General features: G+C 40.3%; 1 protein-coding gene across 1 annotated transcript in view; it reads right to left on the bottom strand.

Moving 5' to 3' along the window:
• tmem145 (transmembrane protein 145) overlaps positions 1-23,243 on the bottom strand; it is a 40,594-nt gene extending 17,351 nt beyond the window's left edge. The window contains exons 1-5 of the mRNA XM_063486973.1: positions 22,971-23,243; positions 9,276-9,350; positions 8,761-8,838; positions 6,059-6,145; positions 5,312-5,413 (exon numbers count right to left, since the gene is read on the bottom strand). Coding sequence (XP_063343043.1) covers positions 5,312-5,413; positions 6,059-6,145; positions 8,761-8,838; positions 9,276-9,350; positions 22,971-23,081 — 453 coding nt within the window. The 5' untranslated portion in view covers positions 23,082-23,243. The remainder of the gene's footprint in view (positions 1-5,311; positions 5,414-6,058; positions 6,146-8,760; positions 8,839-9,275; positions 9,351-22,970) is intronic.
• Positions 23,244-24,149: the final 906 nt, after the last annotated feature.

Below are 24,149 nucleotides of genomic sequence, written 5' to 3'. Positions count from 1 at the left end.
AGAACAAGAGAAAGGGCACAAAGATGGGTTGACAATCAGAGCACAGAGAGCTCATTTCACAGACGCAAGTTCAAAGCCGATGGAGTTCGCGCTTGTTGCTTGAGCGAGGGACCAGAGAGGGAGGGGGAGAGAAAAGACTTTGATTTCATTTGGCAGCCTGAGACTCCATCTCACTCCCTCTATCAAAAAAGGGCGAGAAGCGTGGAGCGTGCACTGCCACAAAATCAATACAGACACAAAGAGCAAGGAGACAGAGATAAGGAGAGTGATAGATGTGGAGAGAGAAAGTTTAAAATACAGGTAGAGAGAAAGGGAGGCTGAGGAAACAAGAAAATGCAAAAAGGGAGAGAGAGAAATGGATGCATGGGAAAGAGGGGAGATGAGGGAAGAAGTGGCACTTCACTGCAGGAATTCTCTCCACAGGGTTCACAGATGAGTTTAGGGTTGCTGGGTGGTTTCAGGTGTAAAAGGCACCCACTTTCGACGTACCGCACTGATGTATCGCACACTGAACGTGTTCTCACCCAACATCAAAACAGTCTGATACAACTTGTGATCCCTTAAGCTGCAGATAACAATATTTTCAAAGGATTTCTGAGTCTTTTGAGAGAGTGTGCCTCTGGAACGTAAATGTTTGGGTAGCGTTTGAGTGCAACAAACCCTTTTCTCCGAAAATTGTGTTTGCACAGTCAGTTTTATGTGTGAGTTTAAAGATGTATCCTTTTCAAAAATGTCTCCAAGGTTCTTCAAAGTAGTACCGGAGGCCAAGGTAATGCCATCCAGAATGTGTTTCTAAGGTTTTTAAAAATACAGTAACTGCAGTTTAGTATGAATTTAGAATTGGAACATTTCAAGTCATCCAGGCCTTCATTTAATTGGGACTTGATAGTAGTTTATCTGCCATGCAGATTTAAATATTACTTGCAGAGCAGTGGAAATGTATGCAACATTTTCGATTAATGTTACTTGAGCAAGGCATGGATGATGTCATACAGACTGGCCCAAGAATGAAACCCTGTAAAACTCCAAGACTATCTTTTGTGTGTTATTTACATGAATAAAACAATTCATCATCAGATAATCATGACTCCAACCAGCACTGCTGTTTTTCTCTGACGTAAAATGTTGGTAATGCTGGATGCTGCACTCAGACAAGCACAGACACAAGTTCATGGTCCAGATCATTAGTAACATTCACTAAACTCTTTTTGTGGTATGATGATCTCAATATCATGACTTGTACTCTCAAAAAAACTCACTTTTCAAATGAGAGTTGATTTATTTCTTACAAGAAATAAAGGGAAGGTGGGATAAGACCCCTTAGCCTGGTAATATTGAAGTTAATTAACAGAAAGACTTTTTTGAACATTTGTGAAGTCCAACATACAACCAGTCAAGATCAGATGGTTTCTAAAGCTGCTGTATTTGATGATCTATCCGTGACATCTTTGGGGAGAAAATTCCGATTTGTAGTCCCCGTTTGCCTCCAATAAACCCAAACCACTGTAGCAATATTATAGCATCTGACTAAAGTCAGCTTAGCCCTGATGACTATGATTATTTAAGCATCATTTGCTTCTCTAAAGCTACAGAGGCCATTAAACATCTGCTTTCACAAGCTTGTAGCACTAAGCATGACCAGTAAATTCAAGTGGTTATTAAAATTTAGGTGAAATCTCCCATAATGCTGAAATAGCAGCCATTCTTCTAGGAAGGCCTGCCACAGGATTTTATAACCTGACCGCAGCAGGGGATTTTCTCACAGCCAGGTACTGAAGTATCAGTGAGGTCAGGCATGGATGTCGGGAGATAAGGCCTGACTCGCAGTTGGTGCTACAACTCCTACTGAAATTGCCAGACGGTCAGAGAAATGCTTCAACAACAAACTCAGATAGCCAGATTAACAGATTAAGATTTCCTTTTATAGATCTAAGGAGCAGAGCCCAGACCATGATAAGCACCTTCATGCCAAAAGTACACTCCTGTATCAGTGTGGGACAAAACACAGAAATATACTGTATCATGGCTGCAAAATCTTTCACGCTTTTAAAATATAAAAACATGCAAACCCTTTAAAAAGTTCCCTGCCAGAGTCACTGCTCCATGACCCTTTGTGGTGGCGATTTATCATATGAATGAAATTTTTAAATTACAGTGAAGAAGAAGGTTACAGATAGTAAAATAAAAGACGGCACAGCAAAGAAAATCATTTTTTCCCCTTTTTTTGTTAGGTTTCTTCAGCGAGGGATCCTGTCCACATATTTTTTAATCTATACAATGTAAAATAACATAATGTAATTTATATTTAGGTGTTGGCATCACCTTGCACTTTCAGGAATTGTGATGACCGTGAGCTGATAGTTGATGAAAAAAGTAATTAGCGCCTAATCGTTAAGGTAAACGTTAGTTGCAGCTCACACACAGATGGTGCATACACTGTGTACTGTAGGAACATGTTACTAGAATCACAGTTTTAACTGTTGCACTCTGTGTTCACACCATAACTACTACTACAATCTACAAATCACAAAGTCTGATTTTTTTTATATGGGTAAATATATCTCCCAGAAGACTCATAACACTGTCAGATAATCCTGTTATTTTTTTGTTGTTGTTATTTATTACACTGAACAAGCGCGATGTTTCACATTCAAACTGGCTCCCCGTCTAGAACAGGAGAACCTGGACAAAATACAGTAGCTGTGATTTGTCGGTCGGCCAAGCTGACAGCTGCAAAATTCTGGCCGTTTCTTTAACCCCTGCCTCTTTACAGCCAGCCTAATTTCAGTTCTTTCTTGGTTCCCTGCTGAAGTAATTTTGCGTCATTAGCAGTAGTTCTGCTTGGAATAATAAAGAAAAAGTTGATTACAGCAATTCAAAGCCTTCTAGATCTTCACTTGTGTTTGAAAGTACACAACGCTTAATGCTCCGACAACAGTTGCTCGTACAAATGCAAGTAATTATTCTGCATTTGCTCTGTTTTCTCTTCACTTTCTATTGATGGTACCCAATTAGTTCTACATCACAAGTTTTATTAATACACCAACTTTTCAAAACAGTTTAATGACAACAAGGATTTTTTTTTGTAAAGCTTTGTAAAAGTTTTGATGTTATGAATCATCATGTGAAATTCTGGGATGACTTCAAGTTTATTTATGAATGTCTTTTTTTTTCCTTCCCTGATGAAATAATAATTATTTGCAGCCTTGAGGTTTCCTGCTATAATTAATCAAGTGAAATTGCTTGGAAATGTTAAATAAAGATCAGCCTCACATTTTACCAGTTTATGCTGGCAAAGCAATTGAGAACAGACGTCCTCTTGTTTTAAGGACTTCGGAGCTGATTTGGATTTAGACCCACTTCCACAGGTAAAGAGTGAGATGGAAAGTACACGAAACAAAAAAAAGAGCCGGAAAAGAGAGAAACAGGAACAAAGTGGGAAACAGGGAGTAGCAGATAAAAGTGAGGGTGCTGGGAAAAACGCATTAAATGAGCGAGAGGCAAAAAAAGAAATGAGACCAGTGAGATTGCAAGATGGAGAGGAGAAACACAATTAGGGACAGGCTGACAGAGAGGAACAGGAGATGCAGGAGTAAATAGATATGAAATGGCGTGGAGCGCGTCACAGCTTGGTGACAGAGAGTTGAAAGAGAGACACAGCTAAAGATTGTGAGCGACAGAGGTAAGAAAGATGAAGAGGTGTGAAAGCAAAACGGAAGCGAGAACGCAAGCCGTGAGAGACGAGGGGTGGAAATTGGCTGCGGGACGTAGCATGCATATTTCCCCAGGAGTGGAGGCGAGCCTTTATTCTCAAGTCCAACAGCATTAGGCAGCGTGTCTTTCAGCGGATGCTGGCGTGACACTAAACCATACTCTCCAGGAAGCATCCATTCTAATCATATCCCTCTTCAGCTAGGGCTCTCAAGTGGCAGCACAAAAACAACCCTACGCACCCCTCCCCCAAAAAATACAAGGCCAGGAATGCTCACACACAATTACACACAGAATCGGAGCATGACATGCTCGCGTACAGGTGAGTGTGTCATTGATAGGTAGGCATACTGGGGTACACATTCAGTAGATATTTAACACTTTCTCTTACCTGCATTCTAAAAATAAATAAACAACAACAAAAAACACAGCTATCACTGGGATTTGTCCTTGACTGAAGGAGGATATATCATCACTGAGCTATCATCATCCAGGCTCACAACTTTTGGACAGGGTGCCCCGGCCTAGACTCGTATCAACAAACAACACACCACAGCTAGCACTTTGGTCATTTTCTTCCGGCACACCATTACCACAACACCAATCCCATTATAAAGCAACACAATGCGTCAATGTCCCCAAAGCGAGCCAGTCAGCTACAGCGGAGGCCTCACAAGGCATGTTTAACTCAGTTGAAGCAGACGGCTGCATACTCAGAGTCTCTGTGCTTTGATGCAGAAAGTGTAGCAGTATGAAGGGAGAGATAAGGCACTTCAGAGTGTCAGGCGGAAATCCAGAGACAGATACACAGATAAAGGATCGGTTGTAACATCTGAGGAGATGAGTTTAGGGGTGTCTGTGTGGCATTTTACACACAAATCTTTAACGTAACATGTGGCATAATCCTTATCTAAAGACCAGTTTCTAAATGTTTGTAAGAGTATCTGTCTAACTGGGTTAGGAGCTTGAATAACTACTCTAAATCACTGGATTATAATTCTTTTTTCCCTATTTAGATATTTTTACTTCCACTATTTAAAGTCTAGCCTGGTGCAAAATGCCCAAATGGGTAAGCATACACTGGGACAGAAATTATGCTCACGTTGATTTAAAATTTATTGGGAAGCAGCACAAAAAAGTAGCCTTAAAATATCCAATATTTCACAGAGCCCTCCTCGGGGTATGCTGGATATATTTTTGCCTGAGCTTTCCTATTTTAATATCTGATTCAGCTGTTTGCACCAGAAATGTATGAGCTTTCCGCCGGAATGCAAAAAAAAAAAAAAAAAAGCATTTCAATCAATTTATTGGTATCTAAGACAAGAATATAACTCCCTGCTTCCTCAGTGTCACCCTAAGGGAAAGAGTAGACGATGACGTGGAGAATGATGGCAGTAATGACGTGTGTTTGTCTTAGAATACAAACAGAATCACACAGTGACCACAGGAGTGGGTTTGCTTGTGAGCTCTCTCTGTGTTTTTCTATTTAAAAAGGTGTTGCGTCACCACGGCATTGTCTGGTGGTGAACCTGCTCTTTCTAAAGAAAACCAGGGCAGCAGGGTCAGGGAAGGCTGTGGAGGGTCAGAGGTCAGTGCTTACCCCGCACTTGCTGAGAGCGATATACCACCATCGCTCCCTCACCGAGCGGAAGCTGCGGCCACCCACGCAGCTCAGGACCTCCTCGTTTCCATCCCCTTCCACCTGGGAGGGGAAGAAATGCACGTATTATTATCCAGAAATGCAGCACATTTTGCCTCACAGAGACACTGAGCTGTCATAGTAGATTTTGGAGCCTGAAATATCAAGATACAAACATATTTCACACCCCAGTGTAGCCTGAAATGTGGCAACAAGATCCAGTAACCGCAACAACAACAGAGTCATGCTGTTAGTCACACATTCTAAAGTAATACACCACTTTGTGTTGCTTGGTTAAAAAAAAGTGTTAAAGTGAAGAAAGATCTTTGGGAACCTTTCTGTTTGATTGAGATGCATCATTACCAGAGGAAAAATGTAAATAAGTAAAACGTTATGCAAACACATTACTCGCCTTTAGCTTTCACTCCCTCTCGGTTTACTGATTTGCTCTCTTACATTACAGAAGAGTATACAATAGGAACGAAAAAAATATGCTCAACTGTCGGATGATAAAAGGAGAAAACATCATACTCTGTAAAGGACACACATGCTGTTCAAGACAGCAAGCTCAGTGGTCAACTTCAAATACAGAAAAGCAACCCTGCACTGGATTTCCAAAGATTTGCTTTGTTTCTCGCTTAGGGACAAGATGCTGTAGAGTGCAACTGTGCGTGTATATATAAATCTGTGTTTGTGTGATGCTCTTACCACACAGCCTGACCAGGTGTAGCGTGTGGTGAGGTTGATGACCTGGTTGTTTTCAGGCCTCAGCACGGCTTCCTTCTGGTAGCAGTTCTGACATCAGCAGACACAAAAATATCAAAACAAGTTTGTAAAGCCTCCACAAAGTGCTTTTCAGTAAACCTCAGGACAAGATGTACCCACAGTTGTTGGGCTCCCAGAGAGATATTTCTCAGTGCACAGAATTCATGGTGACTTTAGTTGAAATCTGATTGAAAACGTGCTTCTGATCTGTTTGAATGCTGCAAATAAAACTGATGTTTTCTGACTCTTCTGCAGTGGATTTCTGTTCCCTGTCTGACTGTTTGACATTAATGTTAAAAGCTGTGTGAAGTATAAGGGCCGCAGCGTTTGATTTAGAGAATCTGACACGAGAAACTGACTGAAAGCTGAGAAATGATGTGCTGTTTGTAAGTGCACTGAAAATATCTCAACATGATGTCTGTGTGTCACAAGATGTCAGGGAGAAGAAGAATACACCACCAACCAAATTACTTTAGTGCACCAGCCAAGAAATGCACTGTATTTGGGTCATTTTTTTTTTTTTTTTTGCTGTTCTAAACCATTTTAGCACGGATTTTTCCAATATGCCGCAAAACACTTCATAACCTAAATAACTGTTATAGCCATTTCCAACTCTGAAATTCGCCCTAGTTTAGACAACACTAGAAACTTAAAAAATCAGATGCTTCATTTCCACACATGCTGCTGGACCACAAGGCTTTTACAGAAGACAGATGTAAAATTATATACTGACAGAGGGTAAATCAAAGGTCAAAAAGTACTTCAAACTGACCACTTTTCACCAAAGCGACAAACACAACATTTCCTACAGTAGATGCCTTCACTCTCGTCACATAGCTTAACTTACAAAGAAAATTACAGCAGCATTTAATAGGATCGTATAAAAAAACTGCAGTTTAACATCAAGACTCTGTGTTTAAATTACAAGAACTGAACATGACAAGGAAAAGTTCTTTTTGAGACTTCATTACGTGCAGGAATGAAGAATTTATCATCCTGAATGTAATTCTGTTTTTCATTTCCACATCAGCGGCAGAACATCACTGCACAGCATACTGTTCTGACCAGATCCTTTCCACCCTCCTTACACACACACCAACACATCTCCTCATTACTGGGTTCTCTGTGACATGCCAGCTCCATCCTCTTTTTCCCCAGATCTCAGATGGAAAACAGTGCAAAATGCTGCATTTTAATAAATGGAGTATTTCTGTTTAACACGAACCAAAATATTTAAAAGTTCCCTATTCCCTCTAATACAATCAGATTTTTGTGCAATGTTTAGTTATTATCGTGTAATCAACCAATAAACATGTGATGTGTTAAGATATATAGATCTTGATACAGTATATCTTATCACATCACATGGATACAGTCCAAAATTATTAGACCACTTATTAGACTACTCGTCACAAAAAATAAAACATTAATATTTAGAAATGAGTCAAAAAGTTCTTTGAAACTGAAAATTATATTGTTATTTATTAGGCAAATAAACAATATAAGTTCACCTTTTTATGCCCAAATTTGAGCCGGCATGCTGGTCTTTTCTGGGAAGTCAGAAACTAATCAAGCATTAATTAATTAACAGTAAATTTGAAAAAGTGGATAGTAATAATTATATTTTAGCATTAAAAGTCATTTAATGTAATCTTCTCAATTAGAGAGCTTCTGCATATTGGTGGATTAACCATTACAACAAACATCAAAAAGAGATTTAGGTAATTACCAATACAATACTGTTAACTTAGGTCAGCTATGGCATAAACCTTACATTGGGTGGTCTAAAAAAAAAAAAAGCACTGTTTCAATGGCTCAGCATTTTTATGCAATCTTTAGTCATTGTATTGTAAACAACCAATTAGCATTGGATAAGATAAACTATATAATATCTATGATTTTTACTAAATGTGGGTTGATATGTGCACATACATAAATTGTTCTATTGTTTTGCCTTTTCTCTCGAGCATATTGGATTTTTAAACAAACGGCATTAATACACTAATGAAGTGCAGGCTGTTTGCTTTGAGGGTATTTGAAGTTAAAAGTCTATTTAGTCAGAGCAAAGGATTTACAGACCATTTAAAGATAGAGCCCCAGCCTTTGATCAGTTTCCTAGTATAAAGACAAGGTTATGTTGCTCACCAAAACTGATGTAAATGTGATCAAATCAAGCTCATGAGTATGCACTGTAATCCAATATGTTAGGGAAAAGCACAGGAACAACAAAAAACGTTCTTGAACCAGCCTTTAATGTTGTGTTATTACTTTCAGAAAGTAGACATTTATATGAAGGAAGCTTATTCTGTCATTTCGGTTCACACAGGGCTCCCTAGTGTCTTGCTTTGTGTTCACAACTTTGGATTGTACCATACTTGATCACTGCAAGTATCATCAATAATACACGATTGCCTGATAGTAAATAGTAAAAAGATAGTTTAAAAAAAAAAAACTCCTTTTCTCCCCAGACTGTCAGCTTTTAAGGACAACTTTTCTTTATTCAGAGCAGAGCGAGAAACGTGTGATCCTACGGTTTAAATGTGAAAATTAGCACCAGCGATGACATGTGAATAAGCAAATGGAGCAGCACTTTCCTTTGATAATAGCTTGTCAAAGACATGATGCTGAGGGTGTCGATGTCTCACCTTTTCGGGCCTCTTGTACACAGCTGGCCACTGAGAACTGTCATCAAAGTAGAGCAATATGTTCTGACAGCAACGAGACTGCAAAGAGGAGACAGAGAGAGAAAAGGAGAATGAGAAAGAGATTGCGCTGGGTTGTGGATATCAGAGAGGAGGCAGTGAAACAATATGAGATTTATATGACAAAATTGTTTCCAAAGTCTGCGGGCAAAAGCAGTAAAGCAACGCAAGGGAAAGAAAAGATGGAGTGGATGTACAAAACACTCTAAAGGAAAAAAAGGACTCCTCCTTTTTTTTTTTTAGGGCATTAACAAAAAGGATGAAGCAGATAAAGCAGGAACAGCCAGAGGAAGAAGGAGAGAAGGAAAAGAGCAGTGGCATCATTTATTAGGTGAGAAAAAAGACAGAATTAGCCGAGAGGAAAACACTAAACAATTAAAAAAAATCGTGAAGACAGAGCAGATGATGAATGCAAATGTGTAACAGACACACATTAAACTTAACATGAGGCATCCTACCTTTGGGTAGCGAAATCGGAAATCCAACCGCCCAAACTCGGTAAGAAAGCAGAAGCGTGTAAGGAAAACCCAGTCCTGTAATCAAGATAGAAAAGAAAGAGGGAAAATGTAAAATAAATTAAAAAATTGATATGATCAAGGTAAAATGAAACTTTTACCAGCATGCTACTATTCATTTTTTCAGCCATCACAGCAGTTCTCTAAGCATTTGCCTCATGCTGCTGTCAATATCAGACTGTATTGAGGTTTTGTAGTTAAAAGACCACTAACCATGCAATCTTAGATTGTCCACTATTTTGGATTTGTGACACTATAGGATCAAGTTAATAAGCCTCAAGTGACACACATGGGCCAAGACACCAGTCTGCAACCATCTGGCAACCAACGTTTGAGAGGAAAAAAATGTGTTTTCCCCAACCGGTTGGTAAAAACCTCATCCGTAATTTGCATGGAGCATGCAACCTCATCCATAAGAACTGTCCAAGTACAATCGCAGCAGTGAAGAAAGTTTGATAAGTGTAACACAAACCAGAAAAGGAGACTGTTTGCTTTCAAAATAAAAGCTGCACCTTAGAAAAGTGTTGGCTGCAGTGATGAGGCCATTTTGGAGGCTTCCAGGTCTAAAGATTGAAGACTGTGGAAGTGCCTTAAACTTGTCAGAGAAATATTTTGAGCTATGACCTCAGTAAACATTTTCCCGTGGAGTTCATAAATTCAATCAGTAGTTTCAACTGTTTCACAATACAACATGGAGCTTGTCTAGCAAATTACGGTCCCCATCATATTATTATCTTTATATGCCAGCTATAAGCTAATTAGCACTAAATACTAAGGCTTATTTTAAAAGTATTAGATAAATTAAAATTCTTACTTGTTCATTAGATTAATCTAAAGCAAGTTATGAAAATTCAAAAAGGTAAGGAAAAAGCCTTTTCTCTCTAAAAAGAAAACAAAATGCAGAGACTAAAGTGGAGATGCACAGCACCACAGCATATCAGCACAAACACCTCATACTAACTGTCAAACACAGTGGTGGAGGTGATGATTTGGGCTTACTGTGCAGCCACAGGACCTGGGCACCTTGCAGTCACTGAGTCATCCATGAACTCCTCCGTATACCAAAGTATTCTAGAGTCAAATGTCAGGCCATCTGTCTGATAGCTAAAATTTGGCTGAAAGTGGGTTATGAAATAGGACAATGACCCCAAGCACAGCAACAAATCCACAGCAGGATGTCTGAGAAAGAAAAGAATCAAGGTGTTGCAATGACCCAGTTAAAGTCCAGACCTAAACTGCATAAAACTGCTGCGGCGTGACCTTAGAGAGATGTGCATAAATGAATGCCCACAAACCTCAATGAATTAAAGCAACGTTGTAAAAAAAGGGTGGGGCAAAATTCCTCCACAAGGACTGATAAAGTCAACTCCAATGGTTGAGTATTTTCTTTAGGTAAAGTTGGAGAATAGATTAGACATTTAGATGTTGCACAAGTTAAAAAACAAAAAACTTTTAGTTGTGTACATTCTCTGGGTAATGCTGATATTGCATCCAAAATGTATTTAAAAGCTTATCCAATAATTACTTGGATATATCAGTAAACAGACATTAACTTGCCTGAAAGCTACAGCACCAGCTCGGCTAAAGAACAGAGAGACTGCGGGGAAGGAGACATATGGAAGTTAAAGATATAAAAGGAAGGGGAGCCGGAGGGAAGAGAAGAAAGAAAATAAGAGATGGTGAGGACATAAATGGAGCTATAAAGACAAGTAAGAGCAAACACCGGGAAAGCGAGTTATAACAGCAGGGAAGAGTTAAGAAGCATTAAAAGAAAAAAAAATAAAGCAGAAAAGCAGTGAAAAACCAAGAAGTTGATGGAATAAGAACAAAAAGAAAAGTATAAATGAAAGAGCTAGTGCCAAGATCATAAACTTCTAGAAAGGGTAAACAGAAAGGGCATTAGGGGGCTGCTGAGCACATTAATAAGAAAGAGAGGTGGAGAGGAAGAAAAAAAGTATTCCTTCTTAATATTATTCAGCCATAAACTTGGCAGCATGAGACCAGATAACAGTGCTGATGGTGTACTTCACTGAGCTTACATAAGGCACTTGCAGCAGCGTGAGGATGGTGGATCAGTCACTGGTGATCTCTCTATACATTGTTCTATACAGCTGTGGGTAGACACACACTGTAGATATGGATCATAGTGCTGAGCACAGCACTAACACCACATCACTTATATGTTGTTTACACACGCTTCTCCGTCTGGATGACTGCCCAGTGCGAGTAGGCCCTACTGAGGCAGCCAGAATGAATGAACTGCTTTAAAACTAAAATGAGACATCAAATCCTTAAGAAGTTGTAACAGCTAATCTTGTAAAATTAATACACCAAATGGTAGAAGTCTCATTTGTACAAATGGCATTAGGGGAAAGACTGAGGCTGGATTTATATTTGAAATACTGCAGGTTTGTGGTAAAAGCCTCACAGTCACTAGGGTGTCGCCTGTGATTAACAATATCTTAAGTGCTTGGCTAGCAAAATGACAGACAATGGCCTCTGCAGTTTACAAAAGTAGATGATTAAATTTAGGGTACAGGCTGGGCGTTTCTGACAAAGTCAAAGTATTTCTGGCTCACGTCTGCTGCTGGATGTCATTTTTAAAGGTTTGCACACTGCTGGTATTAGATAAATTTTGATAGTTACACAATACAATGCTGTTTATACAATGCATTTGAAATGTAAATAAATAAATCATTGAGGCAAGAAACATTGTGAATTTTGATTTATACGTAGCAGTTAACAAATTCACCTTGCACACTAGGACCCCTGGCTCGAGACCAGCAGGAGACTTAACCCTTGTCCCAAGTCCGGATAAAGAGGAGGCTTGAATCAGGAAAAGCATCCAGTATAAAAATGGGAAATCAAATATACAGATCCATCTAACATAGTAACCCCATGAGAAATAATGAGCAGCCAAAAGCAGCTCCTAATTTTCTTTTTACAATTTTCATTTTTGAAATCAAACTACATACAATACAACACATTTTTTGTTACAAACACTGAGCTGTACTTACCTACAATTACAGTATTTACTTCCAGCACTAAAACAGTTTCCAGTTTAGCTTCTGTTGTATTGGTGACAAAAAAAAAACAATACGAAAAAGCTTTAGTACTGATCCACAGATGACGTCAAATGAAGCAAGACTGTTATCTTAAAGATTAGAACAATTTACATGCTGCAATTTACAAGGAGCAGCCAGGCGCTGCTAATCAAATGTACTTAATTAACTGATCATCAGTAAGTATGACCACCTCTATAAATGCAGATGTTTTGGTTGTTTGATGGTCTGGAGCATTCAAGCGTGTGTTAACAAAATGCTAAAGAGGAAAGTCATCAGCAGTCTTAAAGAAGTAATTGTTGCCGCACATAAATCTAAGAAGCGTTATAAGGTCATTCCAAACAATCTGAATTCCACCTACAGTGAGAATGATGATTCATTAGTGGAAAACATCATTCTTCCCAGGAGTGGATGTCTCAGCAAATCCACCCTAAGATCAGACGATGCAATGCTTAAGGAAACTGCAAAAAACCCAAGTGCTACATCTCAGACTCTACAGGCCTCAGAAGACTGAACAAGAATGGCCTGTTTTGCCAGCAGAAATCATCTTCTCTCTAAAAAGTACCTCGCAGCACAGCTTAAGTGTGTGAAGTTGCATCTGAACAAAGCGTGAGACTTATGGAACAATGTCTTTGGTGAGATGAGACCATCTCACCAAAGACGAGATGAGCAAGATGTTTGCTCATATTGCACCTCACACCAACTGTCAAGCACAATGGTGGAGAGGTGAGGATATGAGCTTACTGTGCAGCTACAGACCCTGGGTTCCTTGCAGTAATTGAGTTAAACATGAACTCTTCTGTGTGCTTAAGTATTGTAGAGCCAAGCTGGAGCTTGACCACAATTTGGTCATGCAAGAGGACAATGGCACCAAAACAAGGGCTGAAAAACAAAATAATTAAAAAGGTGTTTTCTAGACAAAGTTCAGATTTTCATCATGCTGAGGAGGGACCTTAAGAGAGCTGTGCATAAACAAATGCCCATAAACCAATGAACTCAATAAACAACCTTATAAAGAAGAGTGAGCCATAATTCCTCAACAATAATGGAAGACTTATCAAGTCATACAGAAAATGGTTGCTTTAAATTATTCCTGTTAAAAGTGGTTCTACAAGCTATATAAGATGCATACGGTAACCTTGACAGCAGGTGTTGCATTACAAATGTCACAATCCCAGATACTCTCTGAGGTTGTCACCCAAGGAGAGATGCTGCTGCTCTATTTAATTGACAAGAAACATATAAAAGAAATACACTGTCACATATGTCGAAGAAACGAGGCTCAAAAAGCCTTTCGCAAACTCCCACAAAAATTTATCATGAGATACCAATATGCACATAAGCACATGCTGATCATCACATCCTAAAAGCTGCACTAAAAGTTTACAGTAAGTTACAATGAAGAAATTTGCACTTTAATTTGTTCTAAAAAAAATGTAACCATACAAGAATTTTGCTATAAAACTACAATTTGTTCTGACTTCCTAATTAAGACTTGAACTGATGATAAACTTGAAAACTCATCTTATTTGGCTTTTACCAAAAAAAATTTCCAGTAAAACCAATTCAATCAGAAGTCAAGAAGCCCTACCAACCTTTTTACAACTATTCATTATTATTGCAAGATGCAACTGCACAAAAGGTATGAATTAATCATTAGTCTACTGTATCAGTGGTTTGTACACATTCATTTCTCCTAAAAATACATTTTTAAACTGTCAAAAGGAACTCCAGTCCATTCGTGCAGCTGCCAGATGGTGGAAATCATGACAGCGTGACACAATGAATGTTTGATTGAAAGCGAGAAGGATTGTAAATCCCGTGAGGAAAAAAAATATAAATAAATCACTCGCACGTAGAGCAATTGCAACTAACCACCAGTGCAGATGTCCACCACCTAAACAAAAGAGAAAAAAAGCTGTGACTTAACAGCAGAAGCTATCTATCTTTTGCTTTCACTGGTCTGTGAACAGGTCTCAGCCTGAGTGTGTAATCTGTCAACAGAAGCTGGCTAATATTAGCCGATTCCAAGTCAGCAAGACAGTTCGCTGAATTGTACAAAATTCACTGATAAGACAATACAGGGTAGGGAAATGCTACTGAAGTAGCAACACTACTAAAAAATTGCAGGTATCATGCTGGGTCCATATGCTGCATATGGTCTATCAAAAGTGCTTTTCTTTGACAATACTATCTGACAACACATCAGAGGACGTAGAGGCTATTTTACTCTATTCTGTCCTCGAAATTTTAGTTCGGCTTGACTTGGTGTGGTCAAAAAGTTAAGTTACACTTGTATAAGCTATTTACTAACCTAAGGTTGCTGATTGTTATTGAGGCTATGACAATGGAACAGGCACATGCATATAACATATAAGATGATAACTGAATTAACTAATTTAGCTTCACTGGGAAAAAGCTCATTTAAACTATAACATGCTGTGCAGAAAAATCACAGAAGATATAGTCCCTGAAATGTGGATAAGATATGTTATTATTGTGCAGTACCAGCACCTATACGAATTGGTTAGTGTGTCCAAACTTCACGCTGATCTCAGAGTTGTGCTTAATATTTACTATCCTTAAAATCAATTGTGCTCCTCAAATGTTAAAAACACACTGATCCAAAACATGAGCAACATTTTCTTGCACAGTGTGCGTATCATCCTGTTGCACGTTTCAACCTCTTCAAAGACCGCAGTTTGCCTCTTTCTTATTAAAACAAGCCTTGAGGTTAGTTGTTATGAACTCTTGATCTCCAACCAACCAAGAAAACTCCCCATGCACCATTATACTGTAATTACCTCTGCCCTGCCTTCTCCCTACATAAACAAGCACAGTGATTTCTGTGCTGAGAAATAAAGTGCATCCAGAGCAGCGTAGCATGGCTAGCGCCGCCGCCTCCATATATCACAGCAAAACAAAACCGCAGCCATATTTCAGCTACTGCCAGCCAGCTTCAGCCCCTGGAGCCTCTGGGTTATAATTCATGGCAAACTCCAAAAGTCAGTGAAGCCCGAGACTCAAGCCCACCTCCGTGCATCGTCCTGGGTGACGCTTAAGGCAGTAACCATGACAACCAGGGCAGGAGAGGAAAACACTGACCCAGAGATGAATCCCTGGAGAGAGGAGAGAGGGGGTGGTCCAGTTGGGTTATTGAGATAGTGGGGGGTGTAATTTAACTCACCACAGGCCAGGACTGTGAAAGACCCCTTTGTTACACGAACACACACAGAATTACTCGAATGCATCCGTCACACACTTTGCAGCATGCCATGGCCAAAGTGACACATACCTACCCTTCGATAAAGATCACTTAATGCACACACAAACCTCTCTCCTCCCCCATTAGTGCCATAGCAACCACAGCATACCTTCATTTGCAGCTGCCATAGAAACATCAGGCAACACACAATCCTTGTTTTGTTTTTTTGCCGTGTACTTGTCCTTCAATTTCCTGCACAGGTACCCGGGAGTAGAGGACATGTCCAAACAATGAGGTCCAATGCGGATTTAAGTTCAACTTACTTGCCAACTCTATCAGCTTCTCGCACCGAAGAGGGCAGTCAGGAATTTCACACACTAATTTCTGGATCAAGTTCAAATAAGTGAATTACTGATTAATGAAGTGACAAAAAAAGTGAATCTAAAAGACTCAAGAATAAAACAGAGTTGATGAATTACCAGTTATCAAGATCCTACTGAAGATTTCTCATCTCAAATTTGAGCATTGCATCAACTAAACCATGAATGAGTGACCCAGTATATACTGGTCATGCATACTGCCATTAAATGCTTAATAGACTTAAAAGACTTCAGTGTTTGCCACATAATTAGACTGCAGTGGGTGCACACTAATGTCCAAGTCCCCTGAACAGACTCAAATTCCACCGTCTTGAACCCCAGGTACTGATGGCAGTCCTTGTTCTGCTCTGCAGCTTCGTTGAGCCTCAGCTCTCTACCTGCTACACGTTCTGGTGAGAGTTACCCTTCAGCTTACAGCAAGTCTCCAGTGCGAAACGGGACCACAGTTACCAGCTGCATTCCAAGAAGGTAAAGTAGGAGTAGGAGTGTATGATCGAGAGACAAGCAAGCTGAGTGACTTCAAGGACTGCCGTAATAGCAACCTGAAACAGGAGACAGGACTAGCTGATTACCTGCAACTGAACTTTCACAATAAGAGCAAATGGGCTTGATTATGTTATTATTTTGGATAGATAAAAGAAAAAAGGCTAATTTGCCTTTATTGGGCAACTGTTAATAGACCTGGATGGTTCCCCCAAGTCTATGTGTGGGAAACAACAAAGTAGTGGAGCCAAACACAAAATAAAACACAGTACATAGTCAAAATTATGTGAACTGCTGAACAAAGCCCGTTGACATCCAGTCATCACATCTATATGTGTTTGAGAACAAATATTCCTAAGCCGTAGACATAAGAATATCACTATAAAAGTCAATATTATTGTAGAAAGTCTTTACTCAAGTTTTCTGAACCTGGCTGCAGGGATTTGGTTCTTTTCTGCCGCAGTAGCATTACTGAGGTCAGGCACTGATGTCAGCGATAAGGCCCGGCTTGCAATTGGCAATCCACTTCATCCCGAAAGGTGTTTGATGGGTCTGAGCATTCTGTGCACACCAGTCAAGTATTTCCTCAACACACTCTGAGAGCCCTTTCTATGGACCTGCCTTTGTGTATATGATATTATCACGCTGAAGCAGAAAATGTGGCTCCAGCGTTGAACGCAAAAGAATAAATATTATTGGTATAGCAGGTAATTATTCTAATTACTGGAGTAGCTTTGGTCACTTTCCAGGCTAAAACACCAAACAGTGATTTCAGACTGGTGACTGTATATAATTACAACCTTCAACCTTATTGATCAAGTGATCAGTCAATGATTTGATGAGCAGGATTAATAAATGAAGAAAAATATATTTTGCTGCTGCTACAGAGTTAAACAGCATGCGATACAATGAATGTAGTTAAACCAGTTTAACTACATTTTTCAGTAGCTTGCTAGCAGATCAACTACTCATGTGTGCTTTTAGATTTCAGTAGTTAAGTTACATGCAAATTGTCATTTTTGTGTTGTTTACTAATAAAACTATAAATCTGGGGGATTATTACTATACATTACTGAACCCCTGCTGACCACCCATATTTAACACAAACTAGATGTGCTACCGACAAAAATATTACATTGCTTGTAATTTGTTCTTATGAAAAGCCCACAAGTGCTGAGGTGATGTGTTTTAGGGACAGATTTAGGTCTCAGGATGATTCTGGGAAGTTGGACAGTAAGCTCACCTGTAACTAGCACATATTAGGTTCCAGTTATACTCATTATTAGTACTGATTCATTACATCTATTAAAACATAACCAGTGAAGTTGCCTGACTTATTAATCATGTTATGTCCAATACCCCCAAGTTTCTAGAAGGCAGGGGTCTGACTGACATGCACTGTATGCAGAGTCAAGGATGACATTTTTCTGTGAATAGTGCAGTATTCATTTATTTACTTAGCAATTTATTTATAATTTTTTTTAAATGAAGCTATGTTTCCTACTTAACTTTCCCAGCACTGCAATTCCACAGTGGATGCTTTAAATCAAGCAGCTAACAGAGTCTAACTGAGCCATGACAACATCAGCAAGCTTGTATATTGTTGGATGGATGCAAAGACGATTCAACACAGGTGTTGAGCAATTCCACAAACGTTAACAACTACGTTCCCACTAGTTATTCCACCAGTGTGTGTGTGTGTGTGTGTGTGTGTGTGTGTGTGTGTGTGTGTGTGTGTGTGTGTGTGTGTGTGTGAAGTCCAGAAAAGACAATGAGCCTGGGAGAACAGCAACAGTGGATGAGATGTCTACCTTAATCCCCTTTTAGTCTTCCTATTTCCCCAAGGCCACTGCATTGTGATGCAGAGTCACTCAACCACCTTCCAGAGTGTGTGTGCATTGTTGCACCTGTACATGTGTGTATGTACGCCCATTAATCAAGTGCGATGCCTTGATGCAGTATCTGGTCAATTCAGCCTCTCGCAGTCTTATTCTTTCCTCCTTTCTTTCTCCCTCCCTCACACTTTGTCCTTTCATCTCAGTAGCTTTCTATCTTTTTTCTCTTTCTCACCAAAAACCCTGTTTGCTTGCTAAGCCTCATTAACAATTAATTACCAATCAGCTAGTCAAGTCACCCCTGGCCCGCTGGGCTTCTCAATGATTCATTAGTCAGGGTTACACAATGCTGCAATGCATTAAACACACTCACGCACAGGCACACATGCAAACACACTCAGCTCTCTTTTTTGTCTTTTTGGGGGGGGGGGGTTCAGTGAGCACACGCAGGGTTTGCAGACATAATACACATACACGTCAAACCCAGCTTATGAGCACATGAAACGCCCACTCACCACACCTACTTACACACATACGGCACCTGTATCTGATCACAATGTCCTCATTAAAAAGAGATAAAGGAAAACTGATTGAGTTGTGGACTAGATAATACTATCCACACAGGGTTCCCAAAACTTACTTCAAAGTCAAGCTAAAGGACTTTTAAGTGACTCTTAAAAGTCTTGCTGGGTGAATTTCAAGAGTTCAAAACTGGCATGTTTTAAGATAAGACACGGCATTAATTAAAGTAAGACATCACATATGAGGCTTTTTACTTCATGATCCTATTAAACCAAGAAATCCTGGCAAAATCCCTCATTTCAGATCTGCTGCTTTTATCAACCCAGACATATGTCAGTGTTATGTGATGTGAGGTGCAGATTTTTAGGACGGGGAAAGGCCCGGTGGGCAGCAGTATGCTGGTGAACATGGTGTTAGGTTTTTCATTTAGAAACAGAAGTTTCAAGGCCATTTGTTGATTTTCAAAAGGCAACCGTTTGAAGACCTTTCTTTATAAAACCACAATTTTTAATTAACTGTGAAGAACACAAACATTTAAACCTGCTCATGGACATTTTTATTTAATAAGCTGTATTCAGCACTGAATCCTCAAGCCCACCCCCCTTTTAATGCCCAATAGTTGGCAGAAAACTAGGATTAAATGATTAATTTACTGATTTATCAATATCAAAACTGTAATTTGAAAGAGTCCACTGCTTTTAAAATTGCAGTTATATACTCAAAACGTTTCTAATCAAACAAGTGTGACCCAGCAACCGCTCCATCTCTTTTCCTTCAATAACAACACTTCTCTACAAATCAATTTACAGTTTTTTAGCTACTTCACAACTGCTGTAGACAAATTTACTTTGATTAACTGCAATTAAATGACCCTTAATGAACTGAAATCTATAACTATCTGTTCTGTCTAAGTCAAACAATGAAAAGAAAAGTTCCAGCTGTTTTAAAAGTCTGCATAATGGTGCAAAACAATTGGAAACATTAGCAACGATATTTATCAGCATACCTCTGCTCAATGGGCTTTTTCCCCCATTCTAAAATCAACACCCAGCATCCTGGGGAAAAATACAAAGAAGTCATTTTTACAGCTCACTAACCAAGTTTATTCACTTTTTCTAACTGGATTGCAATATTTGCTTGGATGGTGTCAGTAACAGACGTTTCATTCATGGCAGGACAAAATAGAAGATTTCTGAGCATTTAACGTTTCTCAGGTTTAGTACTTAAAACACCAAAGCTAAAGGCGGGCACTTAAACTTTCACGGTTCAACGGCAGGTGTGTGCCGCTAAAATGTAACTGAGAAACAGCTCAGCTGTATATAGTCTGGTTGAATAAAGTCTTTGCTTCAGCTGATTTTTAATATCAGTATGCTGCAAACTCATACGCTTCTATGGACATTAACACAAGAGACCCAGACTGAAGCATAGGGTGGATTTACTGCCTTACTCAGAGGTCCTGTGCCATTGTGTGCTAAAGAAGGGCAAACTTTTTCTCCCTCTCAAAATTTCCCAACTGGTTTTAAAAATGGCGTCCTTCTCCTGTCCTTTAATCTAACAGCACCACCACCCCTCAGTAGGGACATTTTATCAGTGCGTCCACACACTATGAGCCACTTAGACTAATTGTACACATCGACCAGCCCCAAGAAAGCTGTTGACAAGTCCGCACCACTGCCTTTGGACAACTAGGCGTGTGCCTCTCCATATATTTCTCCAGCTGTCCAGCACTTTTCAACAGCTCATCCCTCCCAGTGAGGTAAATTTCATTTATCAATTTGCAGCTCTGCACAAACTCAGCCTTCACCTCTGCAGGCATTGACACAGCTACCGCATCAAGGGACCGAAGCCGAGTTTATTCAATGAGTGAGCGTGTGAGCGCGACAGACTGATAGGAGTGTGAAGTCAACATGATTGTGTGCGTGGGAGTGTGTGTGTGTGTGTGTGTGTGTGTGTGTGTGTATCTAAGAGAGGCAGGATGTTGAGTAAAGTTAGTGGATGACCTTGGGGCAGGAATGCACAAGCAAGACTGATGAGGAGTGAACCACACAGACACACACACACACACACACACACACACACACACGCAATATCAATATGTCAAGCCCAGTGTTGCAGGATGTCATTCAAAGTGCTCTGTTTTCTTTAGGCACTCAACTAATATCTGACCAGCTACAGAACGAAACCAAAAAAAAGTGCACCACAACTTTTTAGGAGACACCAAGCCTTCGTTTTTTCCTTTTATTCATTTATTTATTCTCATAATATTTCTTTTTTTTTTTTCTTCTGGTAACGCAATAAAGCCAAAAAAGGTACATGCTAATAAATAAGACACCCAATAGCAACAATTTCAGCAATTATTTTAATAATTTTTAAGCAAGAAAAAAAAAGAAATTCACTGGCATCGCCCTTTTTGGTGAAATTTTGTCCACTTCTGATTGATGAAATAATTAACTGTGAGAAAGAAAAATCAGCCTACAGTGGATCATGAAATTATGAGATTTACTTTTCATGAATAATATTTTATTACCAGCCTGCCACAACAAGGCCAGCAATAAAGAAAAACTAAATCTTTTTTCACTGTGGTTTTCTAGAAGAGTAGATGGCTGTCCTTCTGCTCAGCAGCTGGACAGTCACACACATGCACACAAACAGTTGGAAGTTGCCCAGTGCAGCCTATATTGCTGGCCACTGTGCAGCTCCACTGGAGCAGGTGCACATTCAGCCTGTGTTCAAGGGCATCTCTCCAGCCGTGATGGATGGATGAGTGCCTCCTGTTCAATTTATCTATTCTGATCTCCATCGTCATCCTGCAGATTTAAAAATGGTGACTTCAATGTCATCGTTTGGCTCAACTCCTCTTAAACCTGCAGTCAAGAGCACACAAGCCAGCAGTGCATGTCAGCAGGTAAGAGGAATCATTAAAGCTTATTAATGCAAATTGTCTGGTGTTTCTGTTTAAATCTTCTTTTTGGGAGGAGTGAGGTAAAACTGTACAATGACGTGAGCAAAATATCTGACCAAACACCACCACCCCCTTTTTCAAAGAGATATCTGAACCACACAGTGGAACAATGGACCCTACCTCCCTGCTTCTGGTCACTGAGTGACTCCACTGTGGCAACTGGAGGCTTTAAGAGCTGAGAGCGCTCCTGTTGAGCTGAAACAATTATTTTATCAAGCAAAAACAAACCCGCGATGAAAAAGAAACTACTTCAGCAGCATATGCATTTTTGACTTCATAATCTGGATACTAACAGCTGATTCCACATTGTCTCCTTCGCTTTTTGCCAGATATTCTAAGTATCCCGATCACGTTCAAAACAGCCATTAATAACTTTGTCGGAGGTGGTTGCTTCTTTCTTCTGACTGGGCTATTGCTTCACTCACAACAAAATGGTAGACGACCCAACTCTACTGCTCATTTATGTAAAAGTTGATCCCAACAAACTCGCGTGGATGCCAGCAGAGATGTGACACAGGAGGTGGTAAATTCCAAGCAGCGCAGAGATACCTGCTCCAGCTGCAGGGTCAACATTTGAACTCGCAGATCTCGTCAGGACAACAGTGATCCCGATGCTGATCTGTGTGACAGCTTCCCCCCAAACCCTTAACAGGCGGTACTGAGCCCAGGTTCAACAAACAGCAAACCACCGCCGCGCGCCACGGGCCATATGACTCACACCTGTGACAGGTCCTCCGATCATAAACAGAAAAGCCGCTGCTAATTTACATCCAAGCATGGCAACAAAACCCCGGACACACGGATGGGACTTAAAGAAGAGTAACCACTTCCTAGGATTTATTTCCAGCTCTGAACTGGCGTGATGCCGCTTTAGAGGCAGCAATAATACAGAAGACTATCGTGATGAGGGTAAAACATACGCCACGCTTGATACGCACGTAGATGGCGCGGGATTTTAGGGCAGAATAGAGGTGAGTGTGTTTCACACGCTGACACTAGAGCCGTGCACATATGCGAGGCAACTTGATCCGTGAATCGGCTGTTGGCCCCTCATCTAACGGAACAGTCCACCACAGAGACACCTGCGAGCGGATTCGCAGTCAAGTCGGTTTCGCTTCTGTCAGTGTGCAGTGGGGTCATTGTCGCAAGGCAACAAATTAAAAATAGAGGGGGGGAAACAAACGCTCACCTCTTTTGTGTTGACGACGCCTCTGACGTATTTCCCGAGGACTGAATCCATGCAGAGGACGCTGGACAGCACGGCCAGGCACAGGAGTCTCTCCCCGACCCTCACCTCCATCTTTCTCTCTCCTCAGCTGCCGCTCGTCTGCTCTCCGAGCTCCCAGAAGCCCGTCTCCGCGCGAGAGCGCGCGTTGACGGAGAGAGAGGAATCAGGCGCGCTCGCGCCGGCTGCCTCAATGCATGTGCCCCCCCTCCGGCAGGTGAAGCTGGATGGCGGATGATGGTATGGTGGTTCTTTAGGAGGGAGTGAGGGAGGGGGGTGGCGGCTGCCGAGCGCGCGCACGGTTCCGCTCGTGCTTCGTCAATGCGACATGTCCACACGCTCAAAATGCCATGGCTGATTACAATCATGTTTCCATTAGAGGTCACGCACTTCTAATGAAGTTGCGCTGAGACAGATGCTGGTTGGCCTCCTGGCCCAAAATATGATATTACTAACCAGAAGAATCAGCGGAAACGTGACTCAATGGGCCGAGTTACTGCTGAGTTTACTTGGAAAATTACCCATGAGAAAAAGATGGGGGTCCCATCATTTAGGTATAGGGCATTTTCAGGATGTAAAATACTGTTAGAATAAAATTACTATATGCAAACTTAAGTATTACTTTGTTACAGTTCCAATTGAAGCGGATGAAATAGAGCAAATTTACATATTTACTTGCTGTTGTGTTGTTCGAGTCACACAATCACCTTTATGACCACGTTGTTCTGTAAAATAATTATAGCAATCAGAAAAGTTCAGCAGTTGGAGAGCCTGCAGGTCTTTGCATCTGCAATGTGGAGAGAAGTGGCATCACATGAAAACACTCATGCAAATGGCAAGCGCCTCAAAACTACTTAAGAGTACTTTTTCATTTCGCACCTCTCTGCAGAGAATACCAGAGAGCCGTCTGTGCTGTATATTTTTGGTTTTAGATGACACTTTTTAGCTAAAGGTCACACTTTTTATTGACCTTTTCCAAAGTCTAAGCTGAATCAAAATGTTAGAAAAGTTAATTTAAGCAATTTCGTTGTCCAAAAATGTAATCCCGAATCCTAATTCAATTTGTATAAAAAGTCATCATATCTGATTGAATTATAACCAGCATGTCATAGTCTCTGTGACTTTTAGTTAACCTTTTGTGAG

This window comes from Pelmatolapia mariae, linkage group LG10_11 (assembly GCF_036321145.2).
Source record: "Pelmatolapia mariae isolate MD_Pm_ZW linkage group LG10_11, Pm_UMD_F_2, whole genome shotgun sequence".
NCBI lineage: Eukaryota > Metazoa > Chordata > Actinopteri > Cichliformes > Cichlidae > Pelmatolapia > Pelmatolapia mariae.
Note: the sequence above shows the minus strand (reverse complement) of the source record. Positions and strands in the feature narration are given on the sequence as shown.